We start from the raw sequence: 21,049 nt of genomic DNA on the forward strand, positions 1-21,049 counted from the left end.
ATTTCACTGGCTTCATTGGTAATTAGTTTATTATTGTCACATGTACCAAGGTACAGTGAAAAACTTACTTTGCATGTCGTCCATACAGGATATTTCATCACATCAGTACATTGAGGTAGTACAAGGTAAAACAATAACAGAATGCAGAATGAAGTGTTACAGAGAAAGTGCAGTGCAGGCAGACAATAAGGTGCAAGGGCCATAACGAGGTAGATTGTGAGGTCAAGAGTCCATTTTATCATACTAGGGGGCCGTTCAATAGTCATAGCAGGGGGATAGAAGCTGTCCTTGAGCCTGGTGGTACGTGCTTTCAGACTTTTGTATCTTCTGCCCGATGGAAGGGGGGAGAAGAGAGATTGACCAAGGTGGGAGGGGTCTTTGATTACATTGGCTGCTTTCCCAAGGTAGCAGGAAGTGTAGACAGATCCCATGGAGGGGAGGCTGGTTTCCGTGATGTGCTGAGCTGTGTCCACAACTCTCTGCAGTTTCTTGCCCTTTTGGGCAGAGCAGTTGCCGTGGCAATTTATGATGCATCTGGATAGGATGCTTTGTCTGTGCATCTATAAACAAGGGAACGGTTTCTCGTATTGATACACTTATATTTATCACTACATTACTGAGGACTTAGCAGTTTAAAGATAAGTGGCTTTGAGAAACAGATCACTTTGCCTTAAGAGTTCTAATTGCAGGCACTGACTTGTCTCCCTTACACTGGGTCATTGAGGAAGTCAAGACATCTTGGAGAAGTCTTGATGTGACACTCCATAGGTTGAGGATAATGAAGGAGACTTCAGTGCATTTAACCATGTTTACATCAGCATATTACTGTTGTGATTGTTCTTTGCTCTTATGAAAAAGTTGTTATTTACTCTCCCAAAAGGTAGCCAGATGAGAAGAGATAAACTTGTTTATGCCACAAGTTGCCCTGATCTGAACTCATGTTCATTGGGAGCTTTTCAACGGGAGGTAAGTAGACAGTAGAAATGAGTAAACTTACTGGACTCTGGGGAGAACAGCAGGCAGGATTGGGACCAAATGAAGGGCTGGCAGAGGAATGATGGGCCAAATGGCTTCCTTCTGTGTTCCACAGCTTCTACTGCTGCATAAAAAAAGGAAACAAGAGGGTTTGCATTTCTGCAGTTCCTTTTCATGATCCCACGACATTGGAAGTGTTAGAAGGCTTGTCACAGTTGTAGGAAAGGTTGCAGCCAATTTGTGCGCAAGGAGTGAAGACAGTACGGGCAGGAGGAGGCCATTTGGCCCCTCAGGCCTGCCCTGTCATTCAAGAGGATCATGGCTGATCTATGCTGGCCTCAACTCCTCCTCTGCACCAGTTTACGGTGCACAGAAACATTTGATAATGATAGAAGTTGGCGTCTCAGAAACAGGGGGTCCACCATAAAGGACTGAGATGAGAGGAACTTCTTCACTTGGAGAGCTGTAAACCTTTTCACGCAGAGGGTGGTGAGTATATGGAACGAGCTGCCAGAGGAAGTGGGTGAGGCAGGTACAACAGTGTCATTTAAGAAGCACTTGGATAGGTACATGGAGGGACGGGGCTTGGAGGGATATGGGCCGAACGCAGGAAATTGGGACTAGCTGGGTGGGCACCATGGAATGGTTGGGCCGAAGGGCCTACATCCGTGCTGTGTTGCTCTATGATTCTAGACCTTTTTAACGTTGTGTCCCAAAGACCTGTGTGTTCTTTTCAAGACTTGGTAAATGGGATTAAGTAAAGATAGGTACTCGAGGGTCATCAATGGGCAGGGTGGGCCGAAGGGCCTGTTTCTGTGCTGCCTGTCTCCATGACCAGAGTTTGATGGAATTTTGAACAGGAAGGGAATTGTGAAATGTGGACCAGGCAGGAAGTGGGAGACAGAAGATCAGCCCTGCTCCTATTGTACAGCAGAGGGGACTGCCAACATCACTCCAAACTTTGGGATTCCACCCCCTTCACATAACAAATTCCAAATCTGGTACCCCTCCCCCACTCCCACCACCATTTCCATTTTTTGGGGGGGGCACATTTTCTCCCCCTCACCTTCTCTGATTCTTTTCGCAACTACACTTCCCAGAGTCTGACACCTTGTTGGACGGGCCAGCCTTCCTGCGAGCTCTCGCGGAAAGAGGTGAGTGTGTGTAATAATGGTCGTAAGCAGCGATTGTTACTTAAGGCTGAGTCACGTGAGTCCTGCTCCTGGCATTTCAGTAATGTTCATGGCGTGTCTGGGAGAGGCTGTGTGTGAGGGCATCTTGGAGCTCCTCATGTTGTGTGTGTAAGGCAGCCACATGCCAGAGATACTGATCAGGTCTTCCGGCATCTGTGGAGAGAGAACTCTTCACCTTTCAGCTCAACCTTCCACAGTTACTGGGAGACACCAGGAATGAGAGGTTTAAAGCTGCGGAGAGACGAAGAGGGACAAAGAGATCAAAAGAGGGTCTCAGTGAGGTAGAGACCAGGAGCGCGAGAGAGAGGGGGAGAGGGGGAGGGAGAGAGGGGAAGAGAGGGAGGGAGGGGGGAGAGGGGGAGAGAGGGGGAGAGAGAGAGAAAGAGAGCTAGAGAGAGAGAGAGTGGGGAGAGCGAAAGACAAAGTGAGAGAGTTACAGAGAGAGAATGATAACGATAGAGAGAGATATTGGAGAGAGGGATAGAGAGGGAGAGAGAAAGAAAGAGAAATAGAGGGGGAGAGAGAGGGATAGAGGGAGATGGGGAAGAGAAATAGAGAGAGAGATAGAGAGCGGGGTGCTAGAGAGAGGGGGGAGAGAGTGAGAGGGGGAGAGAGAGAAAGACAGTGAGAGAGAGCTACAGAGAGAGAGAGAACGATAACAATAGAGAGAGATATTGAAGAGAGATGGATAGAGAGGGAGTCAGAGAAAGAGAAATAGAGAGAGAGTGAGACAAATAAATAGAGAGAGAAGTAGATAGCTAGGGAGGTTGATGGGGAGAATGATCTGAGTGATATTGGCTGATAGAGGTCAGCCAAGATGAAGGAGGAACTCTGACAGATCAGATGAAGAGAACAGGAAATGGGATTACAAGAAACATGAGACACACTTATCAGAAATTCCTGATGTTAACCTGAAGTTCCCAAGGCTGGAATGTGTCATCAGAGGTGAGGTGCTATTCTTAAAGGTCACATTAAACTTCGTTGCAGGAAATGCAACAGTCACTACTGAGAGCTCGGTCAACAAAGGTGGGGGTTGAAACACAGCTGGGGTAGATGGAAGGCCCATCAGAAACTGTGCAGAAGCTGCCCTTATGTCAAGACAACCATGTTCCCAGAATGTAAGGTCGACAGTGGAAACCCAAATATAAGCTGCTCCTTTTCACACAGCCAGAAGCAATTATCCTTACACCCAGATTTCTTCAGCTGTTTTAAGAAATTTTACGGTTGCTGCCAAATATATAAAAATAACCATTTTATTGTGCAAGATTATTCAAAACAAATCATCAGTTATACAACTTGTGAATCAATTTGTCCACTGACAAGTTGACAAGATAAATAGTCACTCCCTCTCAGGAATGAAAATACCGATTGCACAAGTGTTTAAAATGCTGAATACATGAAATGTGACATTTGCCCAGAAACTAAACAAATTCCACAAAATTGCACAGGATAATTTTGCCAGCTAAGCCATACCAATGCGCTTTGTGCATTCTAGCTAACGAAGGCGATTCAAGGGAACCGTGAAGTATCTCCAAATTAATCTTATGGTCCAAGGGCTGGCTAAATCTTCTGATGGGTTAAAATGTGCTGGAGAAATTATTGTGGAGTTCATGAAAGGGTGCACAATATTGTTCAAACAGAGCCACTGGAAAGGGTGACATTAGATGAGGGATTGGTATAGATTGGTACGTAATGGTACACATGGACATAGTGGGCCAAGGGGTCTGTTTCCATGCTGTGTGACGATGATGAATCATTAGGATCTCTTCAAAAGCCGTTGCTTCAAGCACAAATGGAAGAAGATGCCCCTCTAGTCAAAATTCTCGAATGTGGTGTGGTCTAGGAGCTAAAATGGGTGGAACTTGGGAAAGCTTCAGCAATCTTTCACACACACACACACACACACACACACACACACACACACACACACACACACACACACACACACACACACACACACACACACACACACACACACACACACACACACGTCTTGAAGCAATGTCAGTCTTATCACTAATAACCCTAGCCCATAATCGAAAGCTCCTGAATACCACTTGACCTTCATTATAAAGCTGCAACCATCGTGCATCACGTCAGGCCCTGTACTTTAAAATATGGTTCACAAAAGTGTATAAAATCCCCACAAAGAAATGAACAAGAAGTTGCCTCTAAGGAGACTGGCCAGAACTCACAGCATTTCCTGAGTTGAGACTTTAGCTCCCATTTATACAACAGTCAATTCATTTATCTATCTCATAACTGTTTTAATGAGAAGGCTGCTTAAATCTTCCAACCCGAGCTACACATTAACTGGCCCCTACAGAAAAGTTTACAGAAGGCATATCTCCTCAAGCCAGAATTCAGCTTTTGCATAAGATTAGACTTTGTCTCTGCAAATAACAGAAAAGTTGTTGATGAAAGCAAGATAAAAAATGTAATGTGTTTGGATGACAATTTAACAAAATATGGGAACTTGTAATAAAATTCATTCAAAGTAACTAGTTTTCACACACGTAATCCCATTGACATCAAGAGTCTTGCAGTCTGTTTAAAAGAAAGATGTACATTTATGTAACAACTTTCACGAGGTCAGGACAGCCAAAGCACTTCACAGCGGTTTCCCCTGGGGAGTTGGCCACAGTGTCTTGGCCAAAATGTTTCCCTTGATCAACGTCACAGAGATTATCTAGTCATTATCACATTACTGTTTGTGGGAGCTTGCTTGACGTTGATCAAGGGAACGTGACGTTCCCTTGATCAATCTCTGTGACGTTGATCAAGGGAAACATTTTGGCCAAGACACTGTGGCCAACTCCCCAGGGGAAACCGATGACTGCACTTGAACCCAAGGTGCTAACTTCTTGCTTTGCGTGAATTGTATTAAGAACTGTGCAGCTGTGAAGGCAGCTTTCAGAAGCAAATGGGAGAGCAACTGGGTTCAATCATCTTGGCATTACCTCTTCCTGTGTTCACTTTCAATGGTAGACTGTAAAGTCTTAACATTCTAGGATGTTAATGCAGCACTGAAAGATTTGAGGCAGGATCCAGTAAATGTTGGGTTACAGACAGCAGTGTTTAGCTTGCTAAAATTTATTGTCAGTGCCCCATTGTATCTATTACTGCTAGATATTATTGTACAAACACAATGCATAAATAATAAGACTAATCCACACATTTACCTAATAGGCATGAGGAGAATGTCTGTAGAATAACAGGTTCCTCAACAATCTCACACAGTAAACATCTTATCTAATCGTGACACTGGGGAGTTCAAGGCACAATACTATCTATGCTCTTTACTGAGGCATGATGATCAGGAATTCGCAGTACGGAGCATTTTGTAACTCTTCTGAATAGTTCGATGGGGATCGACAAAGTAAAATTTCCTTCAACAAGCCCAGTGCAAGGACCACAGGCAGAATCTGTGAGGGTGGTCCCTCCTGTACGGACCCTCACGTGGATTTTGACAAGCAGAAGAGAATCATCGGCAGGGTCCATTCACAGTCTGCATTCACGTCAAAGCTCGGAAAATTGGGAATACTGGCCTCGAGGTCTGACTCTCCAACGCCATCATAATTAATCAGGAAATTATCATTGCTTACATTTTAGAAGGCTTGTTGTTTGTCCATTTCTGCAATCCCTGCTTACTTAGTGTAAGTGCTACCCATGTACACCATCAATGGAGACGTCTTTCGATGGGTTGACACAGATGTGGCATGACAAATGCTGTCCACTGTGCTGCATCTTTCCAAGGACACCAATAACATCGTGGTTACTTTGCTGCACAGTTTATTCAGAATGCTGGACTCATAATCTGGAGGCACAAACTGAAATTCCACTGCAGTACCCAGGATTCTTAAATTTAGTTAGGTAAATAATATCTGGAATTTAAAACCCTGTATTTATAGAACCACTGGATTAATGCATCAGTTTTACAAATGTTCCCAGGGAAAGAAATTTGCTACCTTATCCAGTCTGGTCTCAGTGTGACTCCACAGTTGGATCCTAACTGCGCTCTGAAATGGACTAGAAAGCCAGTCCTTTCTAGAGGAGTTAGGGATGAAGATAAAAACTGCCCCCACAGCGAAATAAAACATGCTGCATTCTTTGGCTTCACCTTCTGTGAGACTTAATAATTGAAATGCTAGTAGAAAAAAAAGATTCCTATTAAATATTCTGGATAATGTGCAAGTAGCTTTGAATTAAGTGTATACCTTCATATCTCAAAAGGATTTATTTAAAAAGTCTCTACTCCACAGGAGTATGTTTAACAGCAACATCTAGATTTTGTGGCCTTGGAATCTGGATCATTGTTGCCATATCCTTCACATGGTGTTCACACACGTGCACACACACACACAACACACCACTAAACATTTCACTAAACAGTTGCTTCAAGGCAGTAGTTTCCTATCCACATGGAAAGTGAATCAATTTTCTTGGAAAGAATTGGAAAGTGTATTTAAACACAAGGAATTTTTTTGGAGCAAAAGACAAGCTGCCAGAGGAACTCAGCGGGTCAGGCAGCATCTGTGGAGGGAGGTGGACATTCAACGTTGTGGGTCTTGACCCAAAACATCGACTGTCATTTCCATCCACAGATGCCGCCTGACCTGCGGCGTTCCTCCAGCAGCTTGTTTTCTGCATCAGGTTCCAGCATCCGCAGTCTCTCGTGTTGGATTTGGTGGAGCGTTGGGAGCACTAGATGTAGAATAGACAATGAGACGCTGCCTCAGTTGCGGCACTGATTGAGTCGTATGGCCACATCCAATTAAACAGGCCCGCTCCTTCAACATGTTGCCCAAAACTAGGACGGCAGCCACATGAAGGTCCATCCATGAATCTCGAAGGTTTTCACATGTTGAGTCTTCATGCATAAGACATTCTTCCCAAGTAGTTTGCAGGGACATAACCTCTTTTCCCATTGACTTCTGCCAACCACCAATCTTTGTTGCCACTCACGTCACTGGATTTCACTATCTTCACTCGCTCGTACTCTTGGAGGCTGAGTTCATATTCACTCCTTGCATGAAAGGGGTACACAGCATAGAAGATCTGTAAAGATTAAAACAGTGGGAACAGGTAAGAACCCAGTACAAAGCCCTCACTAGACTTTCATGTCTGACTTGAAATTAAAATTTTTAAAAATTTTTTAAAACATTTTATTTGCAGCGTGGTAACAGGCCCTTCCGGCCCAACGAGTCCGCGCCGCCCATTTTAAACCCCAAATTAACCTACCCGTACATCTTTAAAAATGTGGGAGGAAACCAGAGCACCCGGAGGAAACCCACGCAGACACGGGAGAATGTACAAACTCCTTACAGACAGTGGCCGGAATTGAACCCCGATTGCTGTCACTGTAATAGTGTTGCACTAACCGCTACCCTACCATGCCGCCCCAAAATTATAGCACAATATTAGGCCCTGCTGCTCCAGGCTGGTATTTATGCTTCACCTGAGCCTCTTCCTATTCCTCAATCTCCCCCGTTATCACAGCGCCAGCAACCCGGATTCAATTCCGGCCACTGCCTGTTAGGAGTTTGTACGTTCTCCCCATGACTGCGTGGTTTTCCTCCGGGTGCTCTAGTTTCCTCCCACATTCCAAAGACGCACGGGTTAGGAAGTTGTGGGCATGCTATGTTGGCGTCGGAAGCATGGTGACACTTGCAGGCTGCCCCCAGAACACTCTACGCAAAAGATGCATTTCACTGTGTGTTTCGATGTACATGTGACTAATAAAGGTATCTTATCTTATCCTTCTATTCCTTTACCTCTCATCCAGCTTCCCCTGTTCATTCCACCTCTCCTTGGAGAACAAGTTCCATTTTCTCACCTGAGTAAGGAAATTTCTCCCAAATTTCCTATTGGATTTACAGAAGGAGAAACTATTTCCACAAAGCCACCAACCATGCCCCTTCTCCTCAAAACATCGCTGTGGGATTTTGTTCTAACAGGCCAAGTGTGTTACGTTTTATCTGGGAGACTTGAGTCTCTGATAACTCAGCCCTCCTTCAGTACTGCTGCAGTCTCAGGCTGAATTACTCACCCAAAGTCTCAACTTGGGCCCATTCCTCCTACAAGCTTCTGATTTAGCAAAAGAGCCACCCACAGCTGACACTATGGTAAGGGACAAATCTCCAAAATAATTACTCCGCACTTCTCCGAGTGTGACTGTGGGATCCATTACACCCACTTAGCAGATGGAGACACGCGTCTCACCCAAGTTGACCAGGACCGCAAAAAACTGCAGAGAGTTGCGTACACAGCCCAGTGCATTATGGACACCAGCCTCCCCTCCTCGGACTCTGTCTTTACCTCTCGTTGTCTTGGTGAAGCAGCCGGCATAAGCAAAGACCCCACCCACCCGGAACATCTCTCCTCTTCCATTGTGTAGAAGATACAGGAGTCTGAGGGCACGTACCACCAGACAAGGACAGCTTCTACCCCACTGTGATAAGACTATTGAACAGTTCCCCTATACAATGAGATGGACTCTGACCTCATGATCTACCTTGTTGTGACCTTGCACCTTATTGCACTGCACTTCCTCTGCAGCTGTGACACTTTGCACTATACTGTTATTGTTTTTACCTGTACTACATCAATGCACTCTGTACTAACCCAATGTAACTGCACTGTGTAATGAATTGACCTGTACGATCGGTTTGTAAGACAAGTTTTTCACTGTACCTCGGTACAAGTGACAATAATAAACCAATAGCAATACCATTACATCTTTCCTACAAATGCAATACACCCACAGCACTGGGCTGAAGAGTCTGATCAGGTTAATCTGGAGTGGGATTCTGACCCAGAAAAATGCTAGCATTGAAACAATGTCCAACGCTCTTTGGAGCTAACACCAGCTTGGACCGCTGAGTTTAGCATCTTTGCAACTTTGTTCTTTGGGATCCACATGATGGAAAAGCCACACAAAGCAAGTTTAAGATATGAGGGCAATCTGCTGACATTAAAATAGCAGGGAAAGCACCCAGGAGGAAATAACTGAATGAGGCTGCAAGCATCCACCTCTTTACTGGAGTACAGAACTTGTCCCTGATCGAGCGTGTGACAGAAACCAGAAACTAAAAAAAGACTTGCAGCTCCACATCATTTTTCATTGCCTCTGCATGTTTTAAAGTTGTATAATTAAATACTTCTGAACTATCACTGCTGTAACTTAAACATGACACTTTTTGGCACAGCAGGATCCCACAAACAGTGACGTGTGCACAACAGGTTGTCCACTTTAAGGTAATTGGTTATGGTGTAAAAAGAGTCAGGGTCCACTGTCCTGCTCTTCCTTCAGGAGACCTTTGAGATACAGCAAACCTCACCCTGCCATCTCGATTTAATGTCTCACTCAAAAGACAGCGCCTCAAACAATGCAGTGTTCCCTCAAAAGATGGCCCCAGTCTTGACTTGAAGTTCAAGTGTGTTGGAAGGTTACCAGATCTATAAGTTAGCACTGACTGGGTAACAGCTGCGTGGTTTACCTGCTGCTCTCCAAGGTCGCTTGAGTTGTCATCGCTGCCACTGAACGACATTGTGTCTGCACTGCACGGACTGATCTCCTGAGAACTGTTCAGCGTAGTGTCACTGTCACTGGAGTTGAAGTGTGAAATCTTCATGATGTCAGAATATGAAGACACGAAAAGGGCAATGTCATCAAAATCGCCGTCCATAACGGATCCTTCAGTCGACAGTCCGTTCTGTCCAATCGCAGGGTTATACGGTCTCAGGAATGAGGAATATACATAGCCTCGTGTCACTGCATGGAATCAAAAAAGTGGTCATCAAATACACTTCCTGCTGCCTCAGCATAATCAGAGACCCCCCCCCCCCACCCCCCACCCCGGACGTTCTCTCTTCTTCCCTCTCCCATCGGGCAGAAGATACAAAAGCCTGAAAGCACGTACCACCAGGCTCAAGGACAGCTTCTATCCTGCTGTTATAAGACTATTAAACAGTCCCCTAGTACAATTAAGAAGGACCTCACAATCTACCTCGTCATGGCCTTGCACCTTACTGTCTGCCTGCACTGCACTTTCTCTGTAACATTTTATTCTGCGTTCTGTTATTGTTTTCCCTTGTACTACCTCATTGCACTGTTGTGATGAAATGATCTGTATGAATGGTATGCAAGACAAGTTTTTCACTGTACCTCGGTATATGTGACAATAATAAACCGATTTACCAATAACCCAATATTGAAGAAAATATATCCAAACAATCTGCCGGAGAAACTCAGCAGATTGAGCAGCACAGGAGAATAAAGGAACTGTCGATGTTTCAGGACGGATACAGGGTTTTGACCCAGAAGGTCGACAATTCCTTCCCTCCCACAGATGCTGCTCGACCGGCTGTTACTGCATCAAATTGTTTGTTGCTCCAGATTGCAGCATCTGCCGTCTCTCATGTCTCCACCTCCCCTCAGTACTTGCTCCTGAATGATGCATTCCTTCCTCAGAAATGGTCCCTCTGACAGCCCAGTGTTTTGGTCTGTAGACACAAGAGGCTGCAGACACTGGAATCTCTGTTGCTTCAGTGTTCCATCTGTACTGCCCCTCTGACAATAAGGCACGCCCTCGGTACTAACCCAGATGGTGCAGCACTTCCTCAGTATTTCTCGTCCAACTGCACATCCCTCCCTCAGTATTTCTCGTCCAACTGCACATCCCTCCCTCAGTATCCCCTCCAACATTGCAGTGCTCCCTCAGTACTGCACATGTGACAGCATCGGCCCTCCAAAGTCCTCCCCCTCTGACCCTGCAACAAGTCCTCAGTATCACTACTCCAGTAAGAAGCCATTCCCTCAGTTCCAGGTCAGAGAGTGAAGCATTCCCCTCAGTACTGATCCCTCCAACTGTACTGCATTGCTTAAATGTTACCCTGGGACTGGATCTTGTGCTTAAATCCCTGAAATGCAACCTCACCCTAAACATCTCGCTCAGACAAAAAAAAAAACAAACTGCTGGAGGAACTCAGCAGGTCAGGCAGCATCTGGGGAGGCAGAGGGATGGTCGACGTTTCAGGTCGAGACCCTGCGTCAGAACTCAGCCTCCACAGATGCTGCCTGACCTGCTGAGATCCTTCAGCAGTTTGTTTTCTGCTCCAGATTGCAGCATCTTCAGGCTCTTGCGTCTCCTTCTGACCCAGAGCTCAGTTTTTGGAATAAGTCCAATAGCTCTTCCAGCTACAAGATGTAGCATTGTGCAGTTCCTGAAGTCAAAAACAGCAAACCAACCTCCAGTGTCAACGAGCCACCTGCTCACACTGCCCATAGGATCTTGCTTCTCGAGAACTGCCACGATTTCACCCTCATGAAGAGATGTGTCTAAATCTTGGGTGGCATTGAACTTCCGCTTTGCTTGAAACAGTTTGTCAGGACTGTGTGTTGACAGGAGTTTAGCCCGGTGGTCTTCAGTCTGATGGGGAGCTTTGGGCTTCATAGAAAATAGAACAGGAAAATACCTCAGGAAAACTCCACAGCATCATTTATACACAAGTATATCTAACAGTGTGTCAGGAGGTGGGGGGAAGGGGTGGACCAAGAGCCGGCAGGTGATGGGTGGATCCAGGTGGGGGGGGTGATAGGCAGATGAGGGAGGGGGGAAAAGTGTGAATGATGTCAGAAGGTGGGGGTGATAGGCAGATGTCACAAAGGGCTGAAGATGATGGAATATGATAGGAGCATGGAATAAAGGGGGGGAGTGTGTGGGTGATGGGGAGAGGGAGAGAGGGAGAGAGGATTGGGAGGGGGAGGGGGAGAGGAAGGGCAAGGAGAAGGGGAGAGAGAGAGGAGAGGAGGGGAGAGAGGGCGAGGGGAAAGGGAGGGGGAGAAGGGCGGAGGGAGGGGATAGGGAGGGGGAGGTGAAGGGGGAGGGAGGGGGAGGTGAAGGGGGAGGGAGGGGGAGGTGAAGGGGGAGGGAGGGGGAGGAGAGAGAAAAGAAAAAAATGGGGCAAAGTGGATGGGGGGCAGGTTACCGAAAGTTTGAGAATTCAATGTTCATGCTGTCAACCTTTTTATAAGATATGATAAGGTCTCTTTATTAGTCACACGTACATCGAAGCACACAGTGAAATGCATCTTTTTGCATAGAGTGTTCTGGGTCCACCTGCAAGTGTCGCCAGGCTTCCGGCACCAAACCTCCGCTCCATCTTTCAGTCCAGGTGAAGGTCTCAACTCGAAAAGTCAACTATCTGTTGCCCTCCATACTTGCTGCCTGTCCCGCTGAGTTTCTCCAGCTCTTTGTGTGTTCCAACATGGAACCACTGAGTTGTTTAAAACTGATGGTTGGTAGACTTTGCTGACAAGTCCCCCCCCCCCCCCCATCCCTGGTTGCCTTTAAGGAGAAGGTGAGACTACCTTCTGAACCTACTTCAATGTAAGGGGAGAAGTGCTATTGGGCAGGGAGTTACAGAGCAGGGACCAGGGGGTTACATTCGCCAGCCAGAATGGCGGGTGACTTGGTGGGGAGGATCCCATTCGCCTGTTGCCCTCGACCTTCAAGGTGGGGAGTTCATGGGTTTGAGAGAAGCTGAAGACACCCTTGGCAAGGCTGAGATGTATTTTGTAGATGGCACACCCTGCAGCTGTGGTACACCACTGTCAGGGAGCCAGAGTCAAAGTGCAGCATCCTGCCAATAAAATGATTAAACAGGTGTAGGCAAGAGGAGTTAGGTATAAATGATCCATGGCAGGCACGGTAGTCAAGCGGTTAGCGTAACGCTTTACAGCGCCAGCGACCCGGGTTCAATTCCGGCCGCTGTCTGTAAGGAGTTTGTACGTTCTCCCCGTGTCTGCGTGGGTTTCCTCCGGGTGCTCCGGTTTCCTCCCACATTCCAAAAAGACGTACGGGTTAGGAAGTTGTGGGCGTGCTATGTTGGCGCTGGAAGCGTGGCGACACCTGCGGGCTGCCCCCAGAACACTCTACGCAAAAGATGCATTTCACTGTGTGTTTCGATGTACATGTGACTAATAAAGAAATCTGATCTCATGTAATGACATTCATTCAATTTAACTCCAAACCCATTTATACCTGACAAAAGTCAAACCTAGATTTATTTTTTTTAAATTCAGCCCCAGCAATTGCACCTTTCCCTAATACGATAAGGTGGACTCTCAACCTCACAATCTACCTCGTTATGACTTTGCACCTTATTGTCTGCCTGTACGACACTTTCTCTGTAACTGTTAAACTTTACTCTGCATTCTGTTATTGTTTTACCCTGTACTACCTCAATGCACTGTGTAATGAATTGATCTGTACGATCAGTATGCAAGACAAGCTTTTCACTGTACCTTGGTACAAGTGACAATAATAGACCAATACCAATTCCAATTTTCATGGGAGTGGTTCTACACATCTACCACTGCTCATGTGGAGAAGTGTCTCTGAATGACCTAGATCTGATTTTGATTTGTTGATCCCTTGTGCTCCACACTTTATCAGAGAAATCATTTCTATTAGCTCAATCGATTCCTTCGAAAATTGTGAAAGACTTGGTCAAATAACCCTTAGACTTCTTTCACTGGGTCACAAGCCAGGTTTATGTAAGCTCTGCCTACAATAAATCAAGTTTTTGGCACAGGGTCTTCCTGATACTCTTAAACCATACATTATCTGGGAAGGGTGGACTTTGAAATGGTTATGTTAATTATCCATCTGAGACATTGGAATGGAAATATTAAGATAAAATAAGATAAGATTTCTTTATTAGTCACATGTACATCAAAACACACAGTGAAATGCATCTTTTTGTGTAGTGTTCTGGGGGCACACGGGGAGAATATACAAACTCCTAACAGACAGTGGCCGGAATTGAACCTGAGTTGATGGTGCTGTAATAGTGTTACACTAACCACTACACTACCATAAATTTAGAACATAGTTCAGGAAAATGGTTGTTGAGAACTGATAATAATCTATTAGCCAGTGTAATGGTTATCGATGCACCACAGAAAGCATCCTGTCTGGATGCATCTGGATCTGGCTTGGTACAGCAACTGCTCTGCTCGAGACCACAAGAAAATGCATTGAGTTGTGAACGCAGCCCAGTCCATCAGGCAAACCAGCCTCCCCTCCATTGACTCCATCTACACTTCCCGCTGCTGTGGGAAAGCAGACAATATAATCAAGGACCCCTCCCACCCCGGTCACCCTCTCTTCTCCCCTCTCCCGTCAGGCAGAAGATACAGAAGCCAGAGAGCATGAACTACCAGACTCGAGGACAGCTTCTATCCCGCTGTTATCAGACTCTTGAGTGGACCTCTCATACGCTAAAAGATTAATCTCCCAACCTACCTTGTCGTGGCCCTTGCACTTTATCTACCTAAAAGAACATTAGAACATAGAACAGTGCAGCACTGGACAGGCCATTCGGCCCACGATGCTGTGCCGATCTTGATGCCAATTTATACTAAATGTCCTCCTCCTGTGTATCATCCACATCCCTCCATTCCCTTCATATTAACTGCACTGCACCTTCTCTGTTACTGTAACACTATGTTCTGCACTCTGTTTTAACTACCTCAATGTACTTATGTATGAAATGATCTGTCTGGATGACATGCAAACAAAAGCTTTTCCCTGTACATGTGACAATAATAAACCAAAAATAATAATGGGGGTTGGGAAGGGCCATGAAAAGGGAGGAAGGCATTCAATCTTTGGAGCTCATTGGACAACAGAGTGGCACAGCCAGTCGAGCACTGCCTAGCAGCTCCAAAGACCTGGGTTCCAACCTGACCCCTTGGGTGCTGTCTGTGTGGAGTTTGCATGTTCTCCCTGTGACTACGCGAGTTTCATTCTCTTGCTCTGGTTTCTTCCCACATCCCAAAGACGTGTAGGTTGGTAGGTTATTTGGCCCCAGTGTGTGGGTGAGGGGTAGAATCTGGGGGGAGTTGATGGGACTGTGGGGAGAATAGAAAATGGGATTAGTGTAAGTGGGTGTTCAATGGTGAGTATGGACTCAGTGGGCCGAAGGGCCTGTTTCCAAGCTGCATCTCTCTGTGACTCCCTGATTCTATTCCATTCCATTCGAGCATTAACTCCACATGTCCACTTTCATCCTGGAACCAAGTATCTTCACTCTCCAAAGACCTGCCTACTCCTGCTTCAGTTGATCCCAGCTTTACAAAATGCAGTGAGGAGTGGGAAGAAGGATTGGGTCAAAGTTCTGTAACTCCCTACCCAATTGCCCTGCTCCACACACTGACTTTTCTGTGGTGGGGCAGATTTCCTGGACAAACCCTTTGGAAAGAAGTAGGATTAGAAAAATAAATCCAAAGTTGAATTGAAACTGGAACACAGGAGTTGGTCTTTGGATGGCTTGGAATCAAAGGTCAAAAATGCTGATTTGCCAACATCATGATGGTTTTCAACTGTAAGATTTGTTCTTTGCCCTCACTCAATTCTTTTCCATTTTATCACAGGACGTGGATGTTTCTGGAAGGCAGCATTTACTGTCCGTCTCCAATTGGCCTTCAATCAAAGAGCCAGTTAAGTCAACAGCATGGGTAAGTCTAGGCACAGACACAGGCCAGACTTGCAAGGATGGCACTGAAATACGTGAGTGAGGCAGATGGGTTTTACAGACATCTGATACTTCCATGGTTCCTGTTACAGAGAGTAGCATTTTAATTTCAGACCTAATTAATTAAATGAATTTAACTTCCCCAGCTGTCATGTGGGATTGGAACTCGTGTCCAGGCCTCTATTGAATCATAGAAACAAACAGCACAGAAACAGGCCTTAATTGCCCACTTCATCCCTGCCGACTGTGATGTCTACCTAATCCCTCTAGCCCTTTCCAATCCAAGTACCTGTCCAAATGCCTTTTAAACATTCTATCTGCCTCCACCACCCCCTCTGGCAGCTCGTTCCAGATATTCACCACCCTCTTGTGTGAAAAACGCCCCTCAGATCTCCCTCCTCACCTTTAACATGCCCTCTAGTTCCAGATTACCCCACCCTAGGGAAAATACCGATTGTCTAGACTGTCTATGCCCCTTATAATTATACAAACCTCTACAAGGTGACCCCTCAGCCTCCTCCATTCCAGTGAGAACACACCCAGTCTGTCCAACCTCTCTTTGTAACCACAGCCCTTCATCCAGACAACGTCCTGGGGAATCTCTTCTGCACTCTCTCTATTGCTACCACATCCCTCCTGCAGTGTGGTGACCAGAACTGTACACAATAATAAGTACAGATTAATCAATGTTTTATACAACTGCAACATGACATCCCAACTCTTATACTCAATGCTTCGGCCTATGAAGATGTGCGTACCAAATGCCTTTCTCATGACCCTATCTATGTCGCCATTTTCAGGGAGCTAAGGACTTGTACTCCAAAGACTCTCTGTACATCACTCCTAGGGTCCCTGCATTTATTCTACATGTCCGATCAAAAATTGACCTTCCCAAAGTGCATTACCTCACATTTTCTGAATTAAATTCCATCTGCCACCATCCCACACAACTTTCCAGCTCATCTACATTCCGATGTATCCTTCATATCCTCAGACAACTTTCCTCACTATCTACGACTCAACCAATTTTTGTGACATCTGCAGACTCATTAATCATACCCCCTACATTCTCATCCAAGTCACTAATACATATGTTACAAAACCCAAAGGTCCCAACACTGATCCCTTGTTACATCACTGGTTATGGGTTCCCAGTGAGAATAACATCCCTCCGCTGCTACCTTCTGCTTCCTCTCACCCAGCCAACTTGTGAATGCGGGTGAGCAGACACAGGGGCGGTAGGTGAGCTGGACGCGAGTACAGGGAGCAGGGAACAGATCAGCAAATGAAGCATTGGAGAAAACGACGTCCTTCAACACGACAAGAATTTTACCTCCAGACTGCCCCTGGGTTATGAACATAGAACAGTACAGCACAGAGCAGGCCCTTCAATAGCTAATCCCTCCTACCTACAGAATGGCCATATCCCTCCATTTTCCTCTCATTCATGTGCTCATCCAAACCCCTCTTAAAAACCCCCAATGAATTTGCCTCCACCACCCTATCAAGCAACTCACTCCAGGCATCCACCACTCTCTCAGTAAAAAAACTTACCCCTCACATCTGTTCTGAACCTACCCCCTCTCATCTTAAATGCATGCCCTCTGGTATTGGATCGCTCAATAACGGGAAGAAGATATTGCTTGTCCACCCCATCTCTGCCCCTCATAATTTTATACACTTCCAACAGATCACCCCTCAGCCTCCGCCAGTCCAGAGAAAAGAGCCCAAGTTTGTCCAGGCTCTCCTGATAGCACACAATGGATGGACATCCCGACACATGAACAAGCTCCCATTACATTATTACATTCAAAAGTCTGACGTAAGTGTATACATTCGTTCCTACGAACGGCAGAACAAGTTTTGTCTCTCTCTCTCTCCACTTTTAGTAATGAACATAGAACATTACAGCACAGTACAGGCCCTTCGGCCCATGATGTTGTGCCGACATTTTATCCTGCTCTAAGATCTATTGTTCTTTCTTATCAGTCTGATGTGTTTTGGATACCATTCAGTACAACGCTGTGGAGGTGTGGTGACCAAATCGAGTGATTTTTGTGTATTTTCCGATCTACGGACAAAATTGGCTATGGATGTCTGTAAAAATGGAGCCTGTTCATTATTAGCCAATGACACTACCGTTGTTGGACGAAACCGGAGTAAGATAGGACAGCTGGGTGAGCGGTGCTGCAACAACAACCTCTCGCTCAACATCAGCAAAACTAAAGAGCTGATTGTTGACTTCAGGAAGGGGAAGGAAGGCGAACATGTGCCGGTCTACATTGGGGGATCGGCAGTGGAGAGAGTCAGCAGCTTTAAATTCCTGGGCGTTAACATATTGGATGACCTGTCCTGGGCCCAGCACATAGATGCAATCATAAGGAACACGTGCCAGTGTCTTTACTTTCTTAGGAGGTTAAGGAGGTTCGGCTTGTCACTGAACACTGTAACAAACTTCTACAGATGTACTGTTGAAAGTATTCTGACTGGTTGCATTATGGTCTGGTATGGCAGTTTGAATGCGCAGGAACGCAAGAAGCTGCAGAGAGTAGTGGACTCAGCCCAATACGTCACGGGCACATCCCTCCCCATCATCGGTAGTGTCTACAGGAGGTGCTGCCTCAAGAAGGCGACATCCATCATCAAGGATCCCCACCATCTGGACCGTGTCATCTTCTCACAGCTCCCATCGGGCAGGAGGTACAGAAGCCTGAAGTCCCACACCTCCAGGTTCAGGAACAGCTACTTCCCTTCAACCATTCGGTTCTTGAACCAACCGGCAAAACCCTAATCACCACAGTTTAGCAACACTATGACCACTCTGATCACTTTGCACTAAAATGGACTTTTCTTTTTGTCCTAATTGTGTTCTTTCCTATTAAAATTGTGCATAATTTATGTTTAATTGATATTTTTCTTGTGAATGCTGCTTATCCGATGCCATGTGCCTGTGATGCTGCTGCAAGTAAGTTTTTCATTGTACCTGTGCACACATGTACATATGACAATGAACTTGACTTTGACTTTGGCCTGGGGATGGCCTGTAATTTATAACGTAGTTGGAGAATTCTAATCTCAACCCCCAAAAGATGAACTGTTGTCATTGAGGGAGGCACTATCTGTATATTTATATTACTCTGGCAATTGTTTTGTTGTTAAAATGAGATGAACACATGGAAGGAACATTGCAAAAGTTCCTTTATAAAATCACACCTGCACCTCTTATAAAACTGCATCAAGTAGTCACTAACCATGGAAGCTGATGACCTTTTCTTTGACCTTTCTTCTGAACTGTTCCTCCTCTCCATCACTCTCTGAGATCCGTTGCCGAACTCCTTGCCAAAAGACAGCTTACAAATTTCTTCAATGACTTGTTTTTGCTTGTCTTGGACATTCCTTGCAGGAGTAATCTAAAAGGATAAAACACATGCTCAGTATTCAGACTTTACTGGAGGTCATTTGGCCCATTCTGTCTGTGCTAGCCTCTAATTTGCCCTACTCCAAACCTTCTTCCCGTGTCACTGCAAATATTCTCACAGCTACCCATCAGTTGGCACTAAATCTGCTTCCACCACCCTTATTTAGATTTGCAAATGCTTCTTCTGCAAAACAAATTCCTTCTTTCTACTGCTACCTTTGTGTACAAGATATCGATCTACTTTCCTAAATGCAAAAAGGAATATGTGCTCCTGAACTTGCTCAGAAAATGTCAGTTAAGAACAGAAGGAAAGCATCGAAAAGGATTAGTAGCTATCAGTAAGGTGGCAATTTTTATTGATTTACATTTTGGCACTCATTGCAAGTAATGAAGATAAAACACCCTTCTACTCATCTTTGCTTAACGCTGGGGGAGAGAGGAAAGATATATTAGATATTTATTTATTAGTCGCACGTACATCAAAACACACAGTGCAATACATCTTTTTTGTGTTGCTAAGAATGTGCTGGGGGCAGCCCGCAAGTGTCACCAGTCTTCAGGCGCCAACATAGCATGTCCACAGCTCCTAACCCGTACACCTTTGGAATGTGGGAGGAAACCGGAGCACCCGGAGGATTTAAATCTAAGCAGCAAAAACCTGAACAGGCTCCATGTGCTTTCCTTTGTACTTTGGGTAACGAGATGACAGGCAAGATAGAGCCCAGCACACTGTGATTATGTAGCTGGAGCAGAGATACCAAGGCTTGGGCTGATGGTACAGGAACAGTCCAAGCCCCGTCAAGGTAGACAGGGAGTTTAGATTGTCAGTTTAAAAATTTGTAATAAAAAGGTTGGTGAACATGAAACTACCTGAAACGTGGGCACTTCAACCACATGTCCCATCAGAAGGTGCCACCCACCGTTGGTGTGCCTTCAGCAGAAGGGGTGCAGGGATGAGGATAAACATAAATGGCTGAAGATGAGGAACCAGAGAGGAGATGACGTTGTACAGGATGTTGGTGAGGCCGCACCTGGAGTATTGTGCTCAGTTTTGGTCGCCCTGTTGTTGGAAAGATGTCATTAAACTGGAAAGAGAGCAGAGAAGGTTTACGAGGATGTTGCCAGGACTCGAGTTCTAGGGAGAGGTTGGGCAGGCCGGGACTTTATTCCTTGGAACGTAGGAAACTGAGAGGTGACCTTATAGAGGTGTATAAAATCACGAGGCGCATACACACTTTTTTTCCCCCAGGGAAAGGGAACTAAAAACTAGAGGGCGTAGGTTTAAGATGAGAGGGGAAAGATTTAAAAGGGACCTGAGGGGCAATTTCTTCACGCAGAGGGTGGTGCGTATATGGAACGAGCTGTTAGGGGAAGTGGTTGAGGCAGGTACACTAACAACATTTGAAAGACATTTGGATGTCGTACAGGGATAGGAAAGGTTTGGAGGGATATGGATCAAATGCAGGCAAATGGGACTGGTGTAGGTGGGCACCTTGGTCGGCATGGACAAGTTGGGCTGAAGGGCCTGTTTCCCTGCTATGACTCTATGAGAAAATGTCCACTCATACAGCAGGTACAAACGGGTACCCAATACACACTGTGTGGGAGCAGACTTATTCAGAGCTTTTGAATAAGCCTTGATTACAAATTTTAAGAGGTAAGTAGTGGAGCAGGACCAGAGAGGGTCCAGAGAGGAAGCAGAGAGAGACCAGAGAGGGTCCAGAGTAGGTCCACAGTGAGACCAGAGTGGTCCAGAGAAAGAACAGAGTGGGAACAGAAAGGGAACAGAGTGGGAACAGAGAGGAAACAGAGAGGAAACAGAGAGGAAACAGAGAGGAAACAGAGAGGAAACAGAGAGGGACGAGCTCTTTCAAAGTGCTGGCACACGTACAATGGACTTCCCTCCGGCCTCTACCTACAT

The 21,049-nt window shown here is 45.7% G+C and overlaps 1 protein-coding gene across 1 annotated transcript in view; it reads right to left on the reverse strand.

The window, feature by feature from the left end:
* Window positions 1–3,438: 3,438 nt before the first annotated feature.
* The window catches only part of arhgef38 (Rho guanine nucleotide exchange factor (GEF) 38), a 73,553-nt gene continuing 55,942 nt past the window's right edge, over window positions 3,439–21,049 (reverse strand). The window contains exons 11-14 of the mRNA XM_052010263.1: window positions 18,962–19,120; window positions 11,419–11,617; window positions 9,668–9,942; window positions 3,439–7,226 (exon numbers count right to left, since the gene is read on the reverse strand). Coding sequence (XP_051866223.1) covers window positions 7,041–7,226; window positions 9,668–9,942; window positions 11,419–11,617; window positions 18,962–19,120 — 819 coding nt within the window. The 3' untranslated portion in view covers window positions 3,439–7,040. The remainder of the gene's footprint in view (window positions 7,227–9,667; window positions 9,943–11,418; window positions 11,618–18,961; window positions 19,121–21,049) is intronic.

This window comes from Pristis pectinata, chromosome 2, assembly GCF_009764475.1.
Source record: "Pristis pectinata isolate sPriPec2 chromosome 2, sPriPec2.1.pri, whole genome shotgun sequence".
NCBI classification, from domain to species: Eukaryota; Metazoa; Chordata; class Chondrichthyes; order Rhinopristiformes; family Pristidae; genus Pristis; species Pristis pectinata.